General features: G+C 36.9%; 1 protein-coding gene and 1 long non-coding RNA gene across 9 annotated transcripts in view; one reads left to right on the forward strand and one right to left on the reverse strand.

Annotated features, from left to right (window-relative positions):
• The window catches only part of Ahi1 (Abelson helper integration site 1), a 148,984-nt gene that overhangs the window by 59,064 nt on the left and 71,001 nt on the right, over positions 1–18,919 (reverse strand). For all 4 annotated transcript variants that reach the window (XM_042262218.2, XM_042262219.2, XM_015998668.3 and 1 more), the window contains one exon: positions 11,915–12,035. In XM_042262218.2, the coding sequence (XP_042118152.1) occupies positions 11,915–12,035 (121 nt within the window). The remainder of the gene's footprint in view (positions 1–11,914; positions 12,036–18,919) is intronic.
• Positions 1–18,919, forward strand: part of LOC121823186 (uncharacterized) — a 47,803-nt gene that overhangs the window by 2,815 nt on the left and 26,069 nt on the right. Inside the window, exon 4 of one of the 5 annotated variants that reach the window (XR_013045053.1) lies at positions 15,364–15,623. The exons of 3 other annotated variants lie outside the window; for them this stretch is intronic. This is a non-coding gene — a long non-coding RNA (uncharacterized LOC121823186). Of the gene's footprint in view, positions 1–184; positions 765–15,363; positions 15,624–18,919 lie in introns of those variants that run through there. One more of the 5 variants, XR_006064556.2, reaches the window with a different exon arrangement.

The raw sequence follows: 18,919 nt of genomic DNA on the forward strand, positions 1-18,919 counted from the left end.
ATGAAGCGTCTGTGGCACAAACCTTCCACTTTATTTAAAACACTGACCAGTCACTCGATGTAGTCATTTGTAAGTTTCGCTCTTTCTCACCAGCCTGGCTCTCAGACTGCTAGGCAAGCTGCTGACTAAGAACACCCCGAAGGGCCATTCTTTACATTTCATTCATTTTTTTTTTTCATTCAAGGAAACAGCTTCCTGAAAACGTCTACTTCAAATTCTGGAAAATACAGATCAACATTGCCTTGACCTTGAGGTCTCTATCCTTACCAGAAGGTCTGGCTCCTAACCCAATTTCCATTGTTAGTTGATTACTTTCAATATTGATGGATATTCACTTCCAGAAAACATTACCAGTAACTTTTATGATATCATTGATACTCACTACTCAACCCGAACTGACTAAACCACAAAATGCAAAAGCATGCACTTAAGTTCTTCAGGGAAGCCTTGGGACTATTTTAGTACAGATTTAGTGGATGGTAACCTGAGTAAGAGTAAATGAAACCTTAATGTAGATAGTTCTTTTCCTACCAGAGCTTGTAGCAGATACATCTTCAGATGCTTAAAAATCACACTTTATTCTGCCATAGCTCTAATTAAGAATTACCTTGAGTCATAGTAACTTACAAAAACTATTATTTATGTCATAGATTATATTTTATTTTCTCCCTTGTTAAGGGGGAAGCATGAAGAGCTGTTTACTTGGTTACAGAAATGCCTACTCTAATTAGTAAATAAACTACTATTAAATTGTTATTTAAAAATTGTAGAATCATAGAATGGTTGCAACAAACACCAGTATGAAACGCGTGATGGCACTAGAGGTTTATAACTAGAAGGGGTGAGGTATCCAGGCACTGGTTATAACAGAAGATGAATCACCTAGTGCCGAGCAATTCAAGAGTGGCCGAACAATGATGGTATATTCATTTTCTTTAAAAACATGCATTTTTCTCAGAAAAAAAATTAAAGAAAATTTGCCTGAAAATTTGAGCACTTTGAAATAAATTCAAATATCACTTTATTTGCCTTATGAAATGAAAAATCTTAAAAGTTGTCAATTTCTGTTTAAAACTATAAAAATAGTAAAATGCAATGAGTGGTCGACAGTAACCTATATTAAGACAGTAAATGGTTTTCTTCTCCAGGTATGGAAACAAGGGTGAAATTACACCTGGTCAAAATAATTCGGTCATTTTATAAGCAACCCCCCCCCCCTTTCCTTTAGTCCTCAAGCTGAGTAAACTGATTGATTGCCTACATCTTTCTCTCCCTGCGGGCATTGTGCCAACTTACAAAGATACAGCACTTGGCAATGGCATGAATTATCCAGTCTTCTACTCTGGAATGATAGAACAGAACATGCTTTTGCCGTGAAATGATTCAGTCAGTACTCCTAAAAAAGCTCATTTGGAAATAATACATATGTACCAGAGGAATAAGAATTTTAACAAAGGAGATTCACTAAAGTTTAAGTCTTTGAATATAGTGATTTCCCTTTTGAAAATTTAGTGGTAAGTTAGAAAACTTTAAAAGGAGGTTCACTCATTAGAGTAATTCTGAATGTAGTCATACACCATACTTTTGTAACTTCTACTATACTGGAAGTCACATATATTTTGGTATTTAACTCTTTCTATCTGCAATAAACACTCTAGGTAAACACTAGTTTTTCATAACAAGATGAAGAAGGTCACTCAGGCATAAATAATGGAATATGTATCTGAATCCTCTTGGTTTAGTGCTACTAGAATCTCATGCATTGACTTAGATGAGAAAAGTCAAAAATACATAGAATCTCTATGCAAGTCATTCAGCATGCTTTTTGTTATTTTTGAAACAAGGTCCTGGACACAGACCAGGCTGGCTTCAAACTCTGTATGTATCCAAGGCTAACCCTCAATCTTTTTGTCTCAGCCTCCTGAGGACAGAATTTACAAACACATGTCACCATGCCTGGCAGCAAAATTTCTTTTAAAAAACCTTGTCAAAATCATGTTAATATAGGATTCTAAACCACCAACTAAGGAAGTTTGTTATTAAAAGCATTACTCATATTCAATTGAAAACCAATAATTCTTAAACAAATGATTTAGTTGGGGTCAGAAAATGAAGACTTAATAGAAGTAGATTAATAGAACTGAATTCTGTATGATATCTACAGGTCACATATAGTTTTAAATTAAAGTTTGAGTTCCTAAGTCATGCTACCTACATTTCATGTAAACAGTCACACAAGTCTCAGGGGCTACTATAAAGGACTATGCACATTTGGAGTTTAGGAAAGATGTCTAGGCTGAATATAAAACATTAGACAGTCAGCCGGGCAGCGGTGGCACATGCCTTTAGTCCCAGAACTCAGGAGGCAGAGCCGGGCAGATCTCTGTGAGTTCGAGGCCAGCCTGGTCTATAGAGCAAGATCCAGGACAGGCACCAAAACACAGAGAAATCCTGTCTGGAAAACAAAAACATTAGGCAGTCATTGGTATCCGACTTTGATTTAAAGTCATGCAGCTCCCAAGGATGCCAGCATATTCAGGGAACGAAACAGAGCTGAACTATGGAGGAATGGTCTATTGAGACCTGTCAGGAACCAGGAAGCATCTAGCATAAGGAAATAAAGAGGACAGGCGTACAAGATAAGAGAAAACCAAGAGAGTGTGGTGTCCGGGACACCATGCATTAAGAAGTAACCAAATGTATCAAACGCTGATGATCGGTCAAGTAAGATAAGGGGGTGGAACTGGCCCTGGGAAGAGCAGTGCCAGGGCTGCTGTTGAGCTTGAAAAGAACAGTTAGAAAAACCAAACTTTTAACAATGCAAAATGACTGGAAAGCTCTGCCTACAAACTTTCTGTGTGCTGCAGTTGGTATGAACGCTATCCTGGCTACGATAAAACCAATGAACATGTAACCAGCATATCTGGTGGAAGTCAAACTAAGTAAAACCAGGAACAATAAATACAGATTCAAAGGTCAAATGTTTTTAAGCCAAACAGGCTGCCAGCACCAAATAACAGGGCTGTTGCCCAGCATTAACCACAGGCCAGGAGAGGAATCAGTCTCCCAAAGTAACAGCGAAGGCTTCTAGAGACGAGACCCTGTCCCAGGTGTTCTCATTCGCAGTAATCCTGACATTCTTTCCCTGTTTAGCTTAAATATAAATTGCACATTATTTGTCCTACAAATAGAAAATTTTAATAGATGTGCATGGGCAAACGAACTAGTGAAGTTACAGTTCTTCACACAGTGGAAGAGGTAAGTCATATTTATTACTACTCCCTCATCTGAAGATACAAACAACAAATAAAAGCCAGTGGCAATGAAGTAAAACACAGAACACACAATACACCAATACAGATGAAAACAAGACCAGAACTTTGAAAGACTTAGGGGGATGGAGTGATACCCACAACACATGACGAATGGAGAGGTCATCACAGAGAGAAAAGGGGGCAACCCATCAACTGAGAGAGTTAGAACAAGGCAATGAGAGAACTCTGGGGGAGACTAACTATACAAAGGGTGGAATATGTCAAAGGTGAGCCCCAAGTTTTCACCAGGAAGAATGGCACCATGGGGTGAACCACAGACGCCTCTCTGAACACTCAAGGCGACATGACGCTCTGTCACATTCATGGAAACCAATTAGCATACATATCTTGCTACACATATGTGAGGATGAACATTTTCTGTCAGATTAGATTTTATATTTATTTCAGTCACACACATAATAGCTCTGCTCAACTTTTCCTAATCTTTACAATTTTACACTCGAACTTTCTATAAAAAGATGTTATAGGCAGATAACTTCACAAATCTTCAGAATATAAATAGCACAAATTAAGAAATAATTAACACATCAACTAGAAAGCTTTGGAAAAGGTAAATATCAGAGTATCATTAAAATATGAATTCACACTTTGGTTATGTTAGAGTTACATAGTTTTTATACTCAACAGAAAATTAGACCTTATTTAAAATTTTCCTACAGTTTAAAATTTCCAGGTGCATGATTTTATTTTTCATTGGCAATCAATATACCAACTGGACAAATACTGCAATATACTATGAATGCTTCTGAACAGAAAAAAACGTGTCAGCACAAAGGAAGTGACCGAAAAGTCAGAGCTTAGAGCAAATTTCCTATTTTGAACAGATGGGGGCAAGGTTGAAAGTTGTAAGGCTGAAACCATAGGTACCCCATAAAGATCGAATAAAATGATTTTTCTTAGAACATAGACGGCTAAGAAACAATGGGCAGCTACAAGCTCATCTGAATCTGCTTACTTAATGAGGAAAAGTCGGTAATCATAGTCTCCCTCCTAAGTTAGGAGGGATTTAGTGCTCCATGGTGATAGTCATGATACATGCATATCCCTGTGCATGATAATCATTCATGAGTGTTGACAGAAATGTTCTTAAAAGTAAGAAATTCCATGTAGAATATACTTTATCAACAGGGTTAGAAACAATTCAATTATAATAGCACTTATCACTATTATAAATGGAGGCTGAATCTGAATACTTACCTAGTAGATTAACACCAACCACTGGACACTTAAGAGCAATGCTCTTCGGGGGAGTGCAATAGGAACTCACATCTTTATTGTACAGATCAAGCACAAGTTTCACAGATTCCAAATACAGAGACAAAAAGTTAATAAATGGAGTCTCAGTTTGTGGATGGGAATCTAAATAATGATGTGTTAAAGGACAGATCCAAGCAATTAAGATCTGCTCAGTGATTAGGAAAATCCAAATATAAAATTCATCCCATCCTAGGACATTTTGTGTTGATTGGTGATTAGAGAAAGGATAAAGAATGACATGAACTATTAGCTTTGGAAGTAATTCTTGATCTCTAGTAGATTTGAGGGATAATTAAGAAGTCATGACCAACTGTCTGTCATATTCATATTCATCCTGGCTTTTTAAAATAACTTTAAAAATTATGCTAGTTACTGAATAAGCTACTATGGAATTAATGCTAGAAAATTAAAATGGTATCCTCTACATTTGACTACTTAATCATTTTAAAAGTGATTTCACACTGCATGCTACTATATTAGATTTCTAAAATCTTCATTAAAAACCAAGAAAATTAGGCATGATAACCTCCACTTCATATATGAAAATCTTTACAGGTTGTTCCCACTCCTCAGCTTTGAAGCTCCTCTCTTTTTAATATGTACTAATTTTTTTTTTAAGACTCAGTTCAGAAATCACTGGATATTTAAATTCTTTCTTAACTTGACCTGGGCCTCTGAGTCTGACTTAGACGTCCTTTACTGAACTACACTCATCTGCATTTTTTAAAATGTTTCTAACAACAACAGCAACAAGAAACTGCTGATTCTTTGAAAGCAAGGCCTTAAAAATAATTTATTTTAAGGTGTGGGGAATCAAATCCAGGGCCTCAAGCAGGCTAGCCACATACTGTCAACCACTGGGTTGTCCCAGCTTTTTAAGTTTTACTCTCACCAATCAGCACCAGCATACTGTCTGGCCAACTGCATGCTGTTTAGAAGAAGGTAAAATCCTTACGTGATTTGCTGAGCAACAAAGGCAGAACTGGAAAAGTCGTGGAAGTCCTAATTGGAAACTGGCTGCTCTACACATTACTGCATCCGTTTGCCAGTAAAAGTAACAAAATATTTTCATAGTAACAAACACCTTTCCTTCTGTTTTCATGACACCTACTATAGAAGGACACTTGCTTGAGGGCCATCAAACAGGGTTGTGCACAGCACCTCACATTCTTCATTCTTCCTGATGGTGTTTGGGAAGGCAGTAAACTCAACGCATGTTAGCAGATGGAGTGGTCGGTTTGGTGCTATTTCATCATCTGTGGGGCACAGTGTGGTCTTGCAAACCCATGTACCCTTAACACAGATTATGACATTTTGCTTTGGTTTTTAAGTATTTTATGGTCTTAATGCCACATTCCTAAGATGACCTAAAGCTGGCACTTAGGCAGAAAGCTGAAGTTTTAAAAATTGAGGTCTTGTGGATTAGTCCCCCTGAGGGCCTTGTCTGCAGACTTTCCTCTCTGCCTACCTCACTGCAATGTCCTCTGGAGTGCTTCTAAATATCCTGTATTCATCACTTGCCCTTCAGACACATTTTATCTCCCATAACCATCACTTTAAACAGTTTATCAGGCCAGGTCTTAAATAAGATTTCCTCCATTACTTTAGCCAGAATGCAAATTACATGATTTCAAAATGAGGATGGGGAAACCTTGGATAACCTCTTGTTATTTAATCTCTAAACATTTTGTGTATTTCAAAATCAAAAACATATTTACGACTCTAACAATACTCTGAAGTAGGAAATATAGGTGCATCTAGCTAGAGAGGAATGTACATTGAATTCTGAAAAGTGATTTTTTAAAAAAATAAAGTCTTTCAACAACTACACAGTAAAAAAAACATTTTGACTCTTAAAAACAGTGAAAAACTGTTAAAGATATCTGCTTACAGAAAAAAATCAGTTAATTCTGTAGATTATCTTTAATCTATGAGAATTAATTAATTCTTTCCATTTATCTCACCACTGAATGGAAATTCTGGAATTTTGAAAAGTTTGAAATAAGAATTCAATAGACACTCTTTTTCAATTAACAGTTTAAAGTTCATTAAGTAACACTGACAGAAAGCTCTGCCAACTCTGATGGGCTGAGAAAATTCTTTGAAGCTTAATTTACTTTCCTTAAAATGGAAAGTCCCTTTTAACATCAGCTGTGTTTATTGAGTCATTCTATTTCCTAATTTTTGCCAAAATGTATTTTTTCCTTTGAAATGCAAGAATCATCATGTTTCCAGCTTAGATGTAATCCAAACCCAAGTTCATAATTAAAAAGATAGGAAGATTAAATGAATAAAGTTACTTTATCTTGCTTATCTATTTAATCTGAATTACATTTAATTTAAAGAAATGATATGAAAAATATACTCAATACATAAAATATTCTCTTTGAACAATAACTTGTAGAGATGATACAAACACTGCAGTGCCAGCAACAAAAATGTTTGATGGTTTTTCTCCCCTATCTACTCACAACAGTGACCGAGTCTCTTATTAAATAATCCACACTTAGGATCTTGGTATGTGGTCCAGACTGGTCTTGAAGTTGTAGGCTCGTGTATTCTTCCCTCCTCTGCCTTTTGAGTGAGTGGGACGACAGGGATGGACCCCCCAGGTCTACTGTCATGTTTTAAAACCTAGCTCTACAGTAAAGACTTACCAAAGTGGCTAAATGGGACCTAGGTTTAGACAAAACAACGCAGAATAAAATTCTCTCCAGAGAGCTGCTGATTTCACCAGAGATCAAATACCACATTACACAAAAAACCCTAATAAATGGCAAGCACAATTCTATCTAAAGGTCAAAAATGTGAGTTCATTAATAATCAAGAACTAAGATTTCCTGCTTGACACCTCAGTCTCAAAAACCATACTTTCCCCAAAAGTGAAGTTACTATTTTTCTGGAAAACCTGGCAAAGGAAAGAGACCACACGCTACTGGCAGAGAAGCAGCCAGAAGCACAACCTCCCCCAGGCCCCTGAACAAGGAGACTACTGGACCTCCCACATGTGTGCCCTCCTTAGGGACTGGCAGTCTGCATGGTGCGGGTGATGCACTGAGTTAGAAGATGTACGTGGCTGCCAGTGGCTGCATGACTCATGGCAAACCAGCACCCTGCTTCTCAGATTCACTGTAAGTTCAGGGAATGGTAGCTTTAAGCTCCTGGAAGATTTAAATGATTGTACTCAGCATGATTCATGTTTAACTTCTACAGAATTTTGTTGTGGAGTAAATGAAGACACACATAAACCACTTTACATGCTTATGTAAATACAAGGTACTATTATTTGGTATTTCTTCATTATAGTAAAGAAGTATGGAAGCAATTTTGATTTTCCAACTTAGTGGCATATGGGTTTTATAAGAATGTCCTATGATTCTCTGGATTTCCTCAGTGTCTGGTATGTTCCCCCTTTCAACTCCAATTCTGTTCATTTGGACCATCTCTCTTCATTTTATTTAAGTTGCTAAGGGTTTCTCAATCTTAATGATTTTCTCAAAGACCAATTCTTTATTTCATTGATTATTTATATTATTTTTGATGATTTTGTTGTTGTGCCTATTTTACTGATTCCAGCCCTGAATCTGAGCATTTCTCATCATCTACTTTGGGGCATTATTTCTTCTTTTTGTTCTAGAGCTTTCAGTTGCACTGTTAACTTACTAATTTGAGATCTCTCCAAATCTTGAAAACAATTTTCAAGATATAGTATAGCTTGCTCACTATATCACAAAGCATTTATATAAGCTATAATTTATAATTTCACCTCAAGTATTAAAATTAGAATTCCACTAAAAATTCATTAATAAAAGATATAGTTTAAATTTTAAAAAGGGGATTTGGAGAAATATCTAAATGAGTAATACCTAAACTAAGTATTTCATGGGAGCTCGTTCCCACTTTAGCTTGTCTCTCACATAGATATCAGTAATGCTTTTTAAAAACCTATTTTATCTCAAAACATATGCTATACTTTCCATAGTCAGGCTTTGGTAACTTTATCCTCTATGGACAATTGAAAGTGAATTCCTTGGTTTGGTGTAGTCCCCATCTGTCTTGGGGACAGGCACCTGGGCAGTGGTGGAAGTGCAGGGGCATGCTGCTCAGCAGTGGGCATGGGGCGAGGCAGCAGAGCTCTGTCTGGATGTGCAGCCCGGGAGCCCCTAACTGCTCTGTGCTACTGCTGTCCTGCAGCATTGTCTTGAAACCTGCGCTTCCAGAATTTACGACACTAACTGCATTTTCTACAAACTCAATGTCTCCCTAAGCTCAGCATATGTTTCTTGAAGGCAGGGACTGTAATACTTACTACATGACCTTGACAGGCTACAGCAAAGAGTCATTTACAATGATTTCAGAATAAATAAGGAAATATTTTACAAGGTTTAGGATTATAAACCATGTGAGAAAGAAATGCTTACTTTTCTAGCAGTCCCAATTTCCTAGAACTTGCTTTGAATAACTAAGGTTAACATAAACTCACTTCAGAGTACAGACTCTAGCATGCAAACACTTTTATACATAGTCTAAAATAGAAAGTCTCTCTCCGTGAGTGCTAGTGGGCCTGTCCATTACAGCTCTGGACAAATAGTTTTTCCTTATACTAAAGATTGCAGGGTCTGCATATTTCATCTGAATTTTCAGTTAAGATTTCTATTTGTGTGTATGTGTGTGTAATATGTATATATACATATAAATATATGTTAAGATTTATTATATTTTTAGTCATGTGTGACTGTGTATGTGTATATATGAGTATGTGCACTTTTGAGTACAGGGACATGTGGAGTCCAGAAGAGGGCACTGGAACCCTGGAGTGGATACTGGCTGCCTGGCATGGGTACTGGAAATTGAACTCGGGTCCTTTGCAAAAGTAGTATTCACTTTTAAGCACTAAGTCTTCTCTCCAGCCCCCAAGATGTCTATTTTTAAATATTATATGTATATTATTTGTTTTGGTGTTCCTATATTTCATATCCTAACAGATTTGTATAATTAAGAACACTTATTTATCCACATTAAAACTTATTTGAACATCAGATAAGAAGTACATTTTTTCTAAAATATTTTCATCGATTCTTTAAGAATGACAGACAGTGCATTTGATCCTATTCACTGCAACTCCTCCTCTGTCCCCTCCTACACAAACCCTAGAATTACAGAATTTTCAGACAGAAGCCAAATGCCTCAGCTGTCTCTAGGGTTGAGAAAACTGAAGCCTGAAGACACTGCTCAGGACTCTACAGTCACCCGCAGCTGGGGCTGGCTAGGTCTGACCATCAGGCAACCCGGCTGTGAGAGAGGATTTCCTCCAGGAATCTTGTCTGTTTTTTGAGACAAGGTCTCTCTGTGTGGCCCTGAATGTCCTGGAACTCACTCGATAATCCAGGCTGGCCTTGAATTGAAGAGATCTGTGTGCCACTGCCTCCTGAGTGCTGGGATTAAAGGTGTGTCCCATCAATGCCCAGCTAGTGGTCATTTTATCACTGATCACATATTTTTGTTTTATTATATATAATATGTATTATATAAGAACTTCCTAGGAAGGATATGACTTAAAATGAGGTCAGACATATTAGTGACCAAAACAAAAGTCAGATGTAGCCACGTTACCTATACCCTATGGCTCTCTGGTAATGTCTCTGAGATAGTATGCCTATGAATAGATATTCATGACACAAATATACAAATTCATAGAATCCACTGCTATGAAAGTTTAAGGTAAACAGAACGACCCCCATCTAAGTTTCTAACGTTTGCAAGTGTCACTTTATCAGACCCAGTTGTGTCTCTGTGCTGAGTCTTGATTGTTATCTGTTTCTGTGATAATCACTATTCAACTGCAAGAACCTTCCCACCTATCCTTTCTAGTCTTTCCCTCCACAGAACATGGACGTGTTTATATTAGCTATCCCGCATTGGCTCACAGACATAAAAAGCTTCTCAAATTGATTTAAGATAATATAGTATTGCAACCAGACACTCAACATCTATGCCCTTGAGACAAAGTTTCTTCCCAGAAAAAAAAATTGACCTCAGCAGAAAAACAGTAAGAACTGATGGACAAGAGAGGTCCCTTCCTTTCTCGCCATTAAAAGGATAACCTCTAAACTCAGGCCAAATATTTCTGTGAGGCATAAAGAATAAAAGTCTGATGAGTACTACATGGTACACTTTCCATAATATATAACAGCGATTGATATTACTGCTATAAATTCTAGTGGACATCTGGAACATTAGAAATTTAAAGCTTCTAAGATGTGGGACAACTTAGCTATTACAGTGATTTGAAATTAGGATTTCAAGTGTTTTTAAACTTGGCACACAAGCATGTTTATGATGTAGATGTCAAATTTGTAGAGCACCTTACAGTTACAAAATGTTTTCATGTCACCTCAACGGAAAAGTTACCTCACCAAATACCATTTCCAGTTTGTAAGACAGGCATAATAAAAGCAAGGATTATATGTAAGATTCCTAAATCTAAGTATTTTCCCATTAAGGTATATAATTTATATAGAGATTAACAGAACTTCTATAATGATAAATTCCAAATATTTTCACAGAAAAGTGTTATGGTCCCCAAATTTCTGAGTAAATTATATTCAGCTATTGAAACTAAAAATTTGTGTGTTTGTCTCTTCATCACAGATAAGTACTTTGTGATTTTTTTTCAGTTCTTGATTAAATAACTTGGTAGTAGGTAGAATATTGTAAAAAAGTAGCTAATGAGCAGAAAGTCATCCTTCAATTCAATGATTATCATTTCTCATAGATATTTTTCTTTGATATTCTTTGAAGACCTTACTCATGTGCATTTAAAACAGTCTAAAATTTGCAATTTTACAATTCATTTCAATTCAGTAATTAATGTAGATATTTCAAGTAGATTTTTTTGTATATTCTATTAACTTGAAACTTGAAGGTCTGTGATATCCCACGAAAAGGCACATTATTTTGGCTTTATATAAAATTTACAAACAGTTAAAAATAAAATTATCCATAAGCCATTATTCCCTTTTTCAACTGAAAAGCTCAATCAGATTCAATACTGTACATGTTTAAAACTTCTGGTTTTTCAAGTTTTAAATGATCTCTTTAACAGCATATAAGTTCAAAGTAGTTAATGGTCAAGTTACCAATTCCGAACTTTAAAATCATTTCTATGACTTTAGGAAAAAAAGAGAGAGAACATTTCTTTGTCAAGTGTGAAAACTGACCATTAGATTGCCAGGAGTGTTTTTTCTGAATAGAAATAAGTACATTCATAAAAAATAGCATTGAACACTTAAAAGAATATGCAAAGCAAGAAAGCTGCTCACCGGTCTGCTGGAATCCAAACTGATGGATAATATCATCAGTGGTCAGCACAAATGACTGCTTCACCCTCGGCTTTTTTGGAGGGCCTGGTGGTGGTGAAGTCACTGAGAGATTTTTGTTGACCTGCAACAGGAAAGGCAAATCAGAAAGCACCTTAGATTTCCTGGGTTACTGACGCAAAAACTGGATGAGCAATATTTGCTCAGTATCTGCAATAGGACATGTAACAAATCGAAGGGAGTGGTAGCGACTGGGATGGTTAGGTTTACAGTTGGAAGACAGGACAAGTTTTTAGTAAGGAAGGAAAATGATGGCTATCAAAGTAATTGGCCTTTCTGATCTACTTATTCTGGAATTGACACCAAGCAATAATTTAAAATACAGAGATCCTGACTTGCAAAGAAATGCAAAGATAAAGGTGACTCCTTGATTGCTTTTAAAGAAGAAAGAGTTCAAATGTTTCCTACCCACATTTCCCTACATTTTAGTAAACGAGCAGATAAGTCCTTTTTCGAAATGGAACAGAAAACGCCTGTGCTACCCATGTTTCTATGTATTGTGATGATAGATGCAACACACTACAATCTAACTTGGAGTGAGAGAGTTTCCATGGCATAAAAGAATCTTTTTTCTTAAAGACTAAACACAGAATGACTGATTAAAAATGATTGTCAAGCAAAATTTCTACAAGTAAATATAATATCCTATAACATGAAAAATCTACCATGATTGTTTTGAGTATAATAGTACCAAGAAATTAAAATGTATAACAAGTGAATTTTTATTTGAATAACTCACTAAAACAATTAAAAAGTTTATTAGCAAATTTATCTTGGAAATTATAATTAATTTAAGGAAAATCTAGTCTAGTTCATTATGGATAATTTATTAAATATTTTTCTTTTTTTCATAAAATGTGACCTTTTTTTACAAATTGAGATAGCCTGAATTTAAAAATTCATTGCAAATAATAAACTTTGAATTAACAAAATGAAATGCAAAGGTAACACTATATATAAATATTAGTATATGAAAATGTTTTTATTTTATTTACATTGCTATGTTATCTCATAAAACATTTAAAATAAAATCCTTTTATAGTATGATTATGGGACTTCACACATGCTAGGTAAGTGCCCGACCCGGGAGCTATATTCCCAGCCAAATATTCTTCAAAATAATTAGAAGGAGTCAAAACCACATAAGTGTTAACTTATTACCAAACTGGAAAAATTCTCAGGATCCATTATTAAGCTCTAGCCAAAATTAATACACTTTAACTATATGCTACTAAAATAACAAAGAAAACCTTTGAGCTTCATCAATAGTCTATAAATGGAGATATCAATAAAAGTTCTATTTATGATTTAATATGAATGTGCCAATAAAAGTGATATGGAATTATTTTATTCTACTTACATGTTAATTATCAAGTACTAGACAACACAATAAATAGGTTAAACAGTGCTGGTGGCATTGTTCAATGGCGGGGCTTTTGTCTGTGTTATAAAAAAATCAAATACTTCTATCTGTAAAAATAAACTATAGAGTGTGATACAAATGTCATACTGCGTAAGTATTAGGTATCAGTATCATCCATCAGATGATCAGGCAAATCTAATGTAGATGATGCATTAAGTAATTATTTCAGAGTTCTTTGTTTTTAGTGGAAGTTCTACATATGAAAATACATTCATCACTTAACTAATTAACCTCTTGTTAGAATCACTTGTCAGTTTTACTTTTGTATTATTGGAAATTATTTTCAGACATGTTAAAGAGTGTATCTAAAGTGTGATACAAATGAGCAGGTGTATAGTAGAGTTTTAATTACACAATTCTAAGTCTATAGCTACGCCATGGTTCTGGATATATACATGATGGGTCTTTAATAACCTTCCTTGTTAGGGCTTCATCTGTGCTAAAACAAATATGCATGGTAGAAAGTTAAAACAAGGTGCTTAAATGCCTCTGCTCAAACAAGAAGACTCAACACTCTTTAAAATACATAGATGTGTGTGGCGGGGAGCACAATAATTACATGTTTTCCCTAAGCAATTTTTATGATTCTGATCTTTCTTGACATCTTTTTTTGGATACTATTCAAATGTTAATAAAGTGTTGAGTAGCAACATTATAGAGCAGGTAACTCAATTTATAAGATTTGAGATAGCTATCAATTATTATTGGTGGGGATTTGAAATTAGAAGTCAAAAGATTTTCAAAGTGATCTGACATATATTCAGAATTTCACTTAGAGGAAGGAAAATAATAATAGCCATTAAGTAGAGTGAAGCAACATCTGTTTCTGAAAGAGATGCTGTGGAAAAGATTGCTTAATAACTTCACAACAGCAGTAAGGTTGGCTAAGATAGTCAGTCTGCCCCGACCCATCGACCCTCTTTTCACAACACACTTTTCTGCTTGCTTCATGCAAAAACCACAGTTTGCCAGAGTCAGTTTAATACCTCCACACTGGAGAAAGCTAAAAGCACAATATTTGAATAGAATTTATCATAAGGAAAAGGGAAAAAATGCCCAGATCCTCTGCCAAGTTAGTTACAAAACTGTTTTCCCTGTTCTTTCAGCCTATAAGCAGCTTCATGTAAAACATGCAAGGCTCATTTTCCAGTAGTGGGTTAATCCTTGTTAAAAATCTTATTGCCCCAACATAAAACTTAACGCAAAAGATTAATCACTCTAATAATTATTTCTCTTTTAGTAATTACAATTTAAAACCCCTAGGAAAGATAGAGCACTCACTTCCATGCATATTTACAAGCCTAATCATATCAGCCAATTTTCGATCATATGCTACTTTTACCAGAACTAGAACTTCATGAATTTTCAACCTTCGGTGATTCTTCAAAAACTGGTTTAAAATTAAAACTGAAAATACACTGACGTTATCCTGTTAAAGATTCACGAATTCATGTCTTTCCCAGACAGCTGCCATTCTTCCATCTCAGAACACGCATTCTAAGAGTAACTGTGTTGCTTTGGTTTGCAGGATAGTGAAATGTATAAAATGAGGAGTTTATACTATTTTAAGGAAAAACCTGAACATGCTCTAAGGTCTCAGATGTTTTCTTTAGAAGCCAGGACAGAGAAGAGTGAACTAGTTGTAGTGAACTGAATGGAAAGTTTACCGTAGTAAGTGCAGGAAATCCTTACTCTTTAATCTCTCAAATGAATGCAATATATTAGTACAACAAGGATTCAAATGTGAAGCAGTCACTGAGAAGCTTCCTTTTATAATCAGGGTTGTCTAAGCCTGGAACAGATACCAAGGATTTGTGGTTCATGGATTACTGATGGGATACTCCTACAAGAAGTTCAAAATTAAAATGAGTCTACTCAAACCAGTAATACAGCAATATGCCTCCACTAAAGGCAACCTACCTCAAGGCTTCCTGGTTTTCTCTAAGTCTTTATCTCCTTTCTCTCTTAGCGCTTTGTCCTGCTTCCTAGGAAAACTTTCTCGTGAATGCCCGAACTCCTTACCTCTAAACCTATGAAACACTAGACTTCTTGAATCCGCTCTACTTTCTTGTCTCTCAGCGTAAGAAGAAGGGACGGCTCTGCTCAAGGCTAACACTTCAAGTTCTCACAAGCATCACAGAGGCTTTTCCGCAGTCTACACAGAAACTCTACACAAGCCTGTCTACTTAGGACAAAATAAACAGTAAACCATCAAAAGCTCCCCCTCTACTCAGAACTCCCACAGGCTTCATTGAAAGAAAACTTCTTTGAAGAACAACAGAGAAGTAATACCTCACTCAGCTCACTTCATCTGAGCTCGTCTCCACACAGGTAAACGAAGGACCGAGCCCCACGCACGTTTGGGACTCTGGCGATCCGCCACTCCACTCTTGTTTTTCTTTTTCCTGCCGTGCCTCACACCTACCCAGTCGTCACCCGTTGTCTGTCGGCTGCACCTACCTCTTCTTCCCTCACATCACCTCACCTCAGAGCTCCTTCAGGAAGGAGCATTTATAGAATCACTTCACGTGCTCTCTAATTCTGGGCTCCTTAAATCTATGAAAACATGTCCTGCTCCTAAGGACGGAGGTGAGCGAGTCTCTCCCCAGGAAGCACTGGCGCTCTCTCAGTGGACCAGGCAGGAGTTCCCGCCTCATCCCAGACTGCTCCTCACCTCCACATAGGCACCACCAACTACCACAGCAGGTCCTCCACCCAAGCCGGACTTCCACATATCACCAGATCAATAAAGATTAACTGGTTCTTAGCTAGTTTCCAAATGTCAAGAAGAAATTATATTTTTAAAATTATTTTTAAAACCTTTGCAAATAACTGCAATCAACTCTTGAAATACTATTCTCAAATCAATCTTGTCTTTTTTATGATGAACATATACAAATAGGTGGACACAGTCATTATTTTTACATTTTTTTTAGACATGGTTCCATAGTCCAGGTCTTGAATTTTCTATGTAGGTGAAGCTGGCTTGAACTTCTGATTCTTATGCCTCAACATTTTGAGAGTTATCAGTAAACTCAACACACACACACACACACACACACACACACACACACACACACACTTAAAAAGTTAAGGTCTCTGAAATTTCTATCATTTAGATATTTTAAAAAATATATTTTTGGTAAATAATACATTTCAAGGTAGTTCTGACTAAAATATACATCACCAGTTTACAGCGTTTTCTCTCTCTCTCTCTCTCTCTCTCTCTCTCTCTCTCTCTCTCTCTCTCTCTCTCTCTCTGTGTGTGTGTGTGTGTACATACAGGTTCATGCAGGTGAGCACACATGCATGCACAGGGCTATGTGCAAACGACGGAGAACAAGGGCAGAAATCAGGTGTGTTTCTTAGCTATCGTCCACTTTATGTTTTGAGCCAGGGTTCTTTACCGAGCCAATGAGCTCCTGCTTCCCGACCTGTCCTGGCTTCCTAGTGCCTAGCATTTTCATGGGTGCTGCCCATATTAACTCACTGGTCACCAGACTTCTGTGGCATGCATTTTACTCAATGAGTCACCTCCTCTGTCTTTTAACTTTTTTCTCCATATTCTTGTGTTAACCACAATCTATGGCCACAATACCCTTAACATGCCTAATCTCATCACATATTAACCATAATAATTAAGTTAAACTTGACTATATTTTTATTAATATAGGATAAAAGATGATACTATTTTTGAAGAGATGAAGTTCCCTGGCTTTAAGCTGTTACACAGGAATGTGGAGAGACAGATATGCAAAAACTAGAAGTGAAAACAGTATTATAAAAACTTGATACTTATGTTACTATGATTTATAGGTTAGTAAAAGAAGAGGAGAGAAGTGAAAAGATTCTTTTTTTTTTTTTTGATTTTCGAGACAGGGTTTCTCTGCGTAGCTTTGCGCCTTTCCTGGAGCTCACTTGGTAGCCCAGGCTGGCCTCGAACTCACAGAGATCCGCCTGGCTCTGCCTCCCGAGTGCTGGGATTAAAGGCGTGCGCCACCAACGCCCGGCTGAAAAGATTCTTTTGAAGTAATTGATGATCTAATATTAGAAAAAGACATGCAGAATTAGTTATACATGAGAAGCCTATTTATAAAATGTGCAAGATATGACCTCAGACGTATTTATTTCCACAACATTTCTTTTGTGGAATATTTGTTTATACTGTGTGAATTTATGAGAAATCACAGACACACACACAAAAACTTAATGGAAACAGATCCAGGCAAAAATCACTACTGATATACTTCAACCCAATTCTAAGCAAAGGAAAGCAATTTATAAATTACAAATTCATATGAAGAAGTTCTTGGACTATCTTAATTCAAGAGCCTAGCCCAAACTATCCTAGGGAAGCAATCAGATGAGAAGCTCTCATCTCCCCATCATCAAACCTGCATCTGCGCCTCTACCTAGCTTGTCCCGCCAATCAGGAGAATTCCCTTCTCTTCAAGGCAGTTCTTCTGTGAGATCTTGTGCTCCCATCCCCTCCCACTCCTTACAGAACTTCATTCCATTAATCACCACCTCGGTGGTCCATTATCAATGGCTAAATTACCACCGAGTTATTGACAATAGCAAATACACAGACTTCAATATCCGTCAATTCTTCCCATCCAGTTCTCACCAAGGTCCTCCCCAGTATAATACGACACACACTTTGAGAAGAATGGCCCACCTTTGCAATCTGGCATCTTTTGCTGTTCCATTTTCAACCACTACTAATGTGTTTTTGTGCCCATTTAAGAAAAGTAACCAGAGCCATTATCTTCCAATACAAAGGTCAACTCCATTCTCTCTACCAATTCTCTTCACAGCACACGACAGACAGCTCACAGTATTCACAAAGAGAATACTCCTCTGTGTGAACTGCTCCTCTAGAAAACCCCGTGACTTGTCTTCCAGCTGCCACAGCCTCATCTACGCTGTCTCGGAGGAGCCCTGTCCGACTTCATCAGCTCGTTTAAAAGGACTTTGGCCTTTTTCCCTCCTGAACACAAGACTCGCGTAGCCATTATCTACTTCGGTTATCCCCGTGCACCACACTCTCCTTTCTACCAGCTGCCCCTCCATCCTTCACCTAGTTAAAAACCACCAGCAGCATCTCCACAATTGCTGAAAGCCCCCAAACAGAAGATTCCCCTCATTTCTTTCCTTTAATAACACTGGATATAGTAGAAGACCTATCTCCAAAATATATGACCACAAACAATGAACTAAACATTATCTTCAATCTGTTCACTATTTACAACTTCATGCTGTTAGTATAGGTCTACCCAGCATGGCTTCTTTTTAGGAACTGTTTAAGTATCTGCTGATCACTGTGCTTGCAAGACCTTACCCTGCTAACATCAATTCTTCAATTCACCCTGGATTATTTCTCTAGAACAACACACCAACTCTTTGTGGTGCTGACACAATTCTTTGAAAGGCACACACTCTATTCCTTGTCACCTCTCTGGCCCTGTTACAGCACCCGATTGCCTTTGGCCATTCACTACCCAGTTATGCAAAATACCGTTTTC

The sequence above is a fragment of the Peromyscus maniculatus genome, chromosome 16, assembly GCF_049852395.1.
Source record: "Peromyscus maniculatus bairdii isolate BWxNUB_F1_BW_parent chromosome 16, HU_Pman_BW_mat_3.1, whole genome shotgun sequence".
Taxonomy (NCBI): domain Eukaryota; kingdom Metazoa; phylum Chordata; class Mammalia; order Rodentia; family Cricetidae; genus Peromyscus; species Peromyscus maniculatus.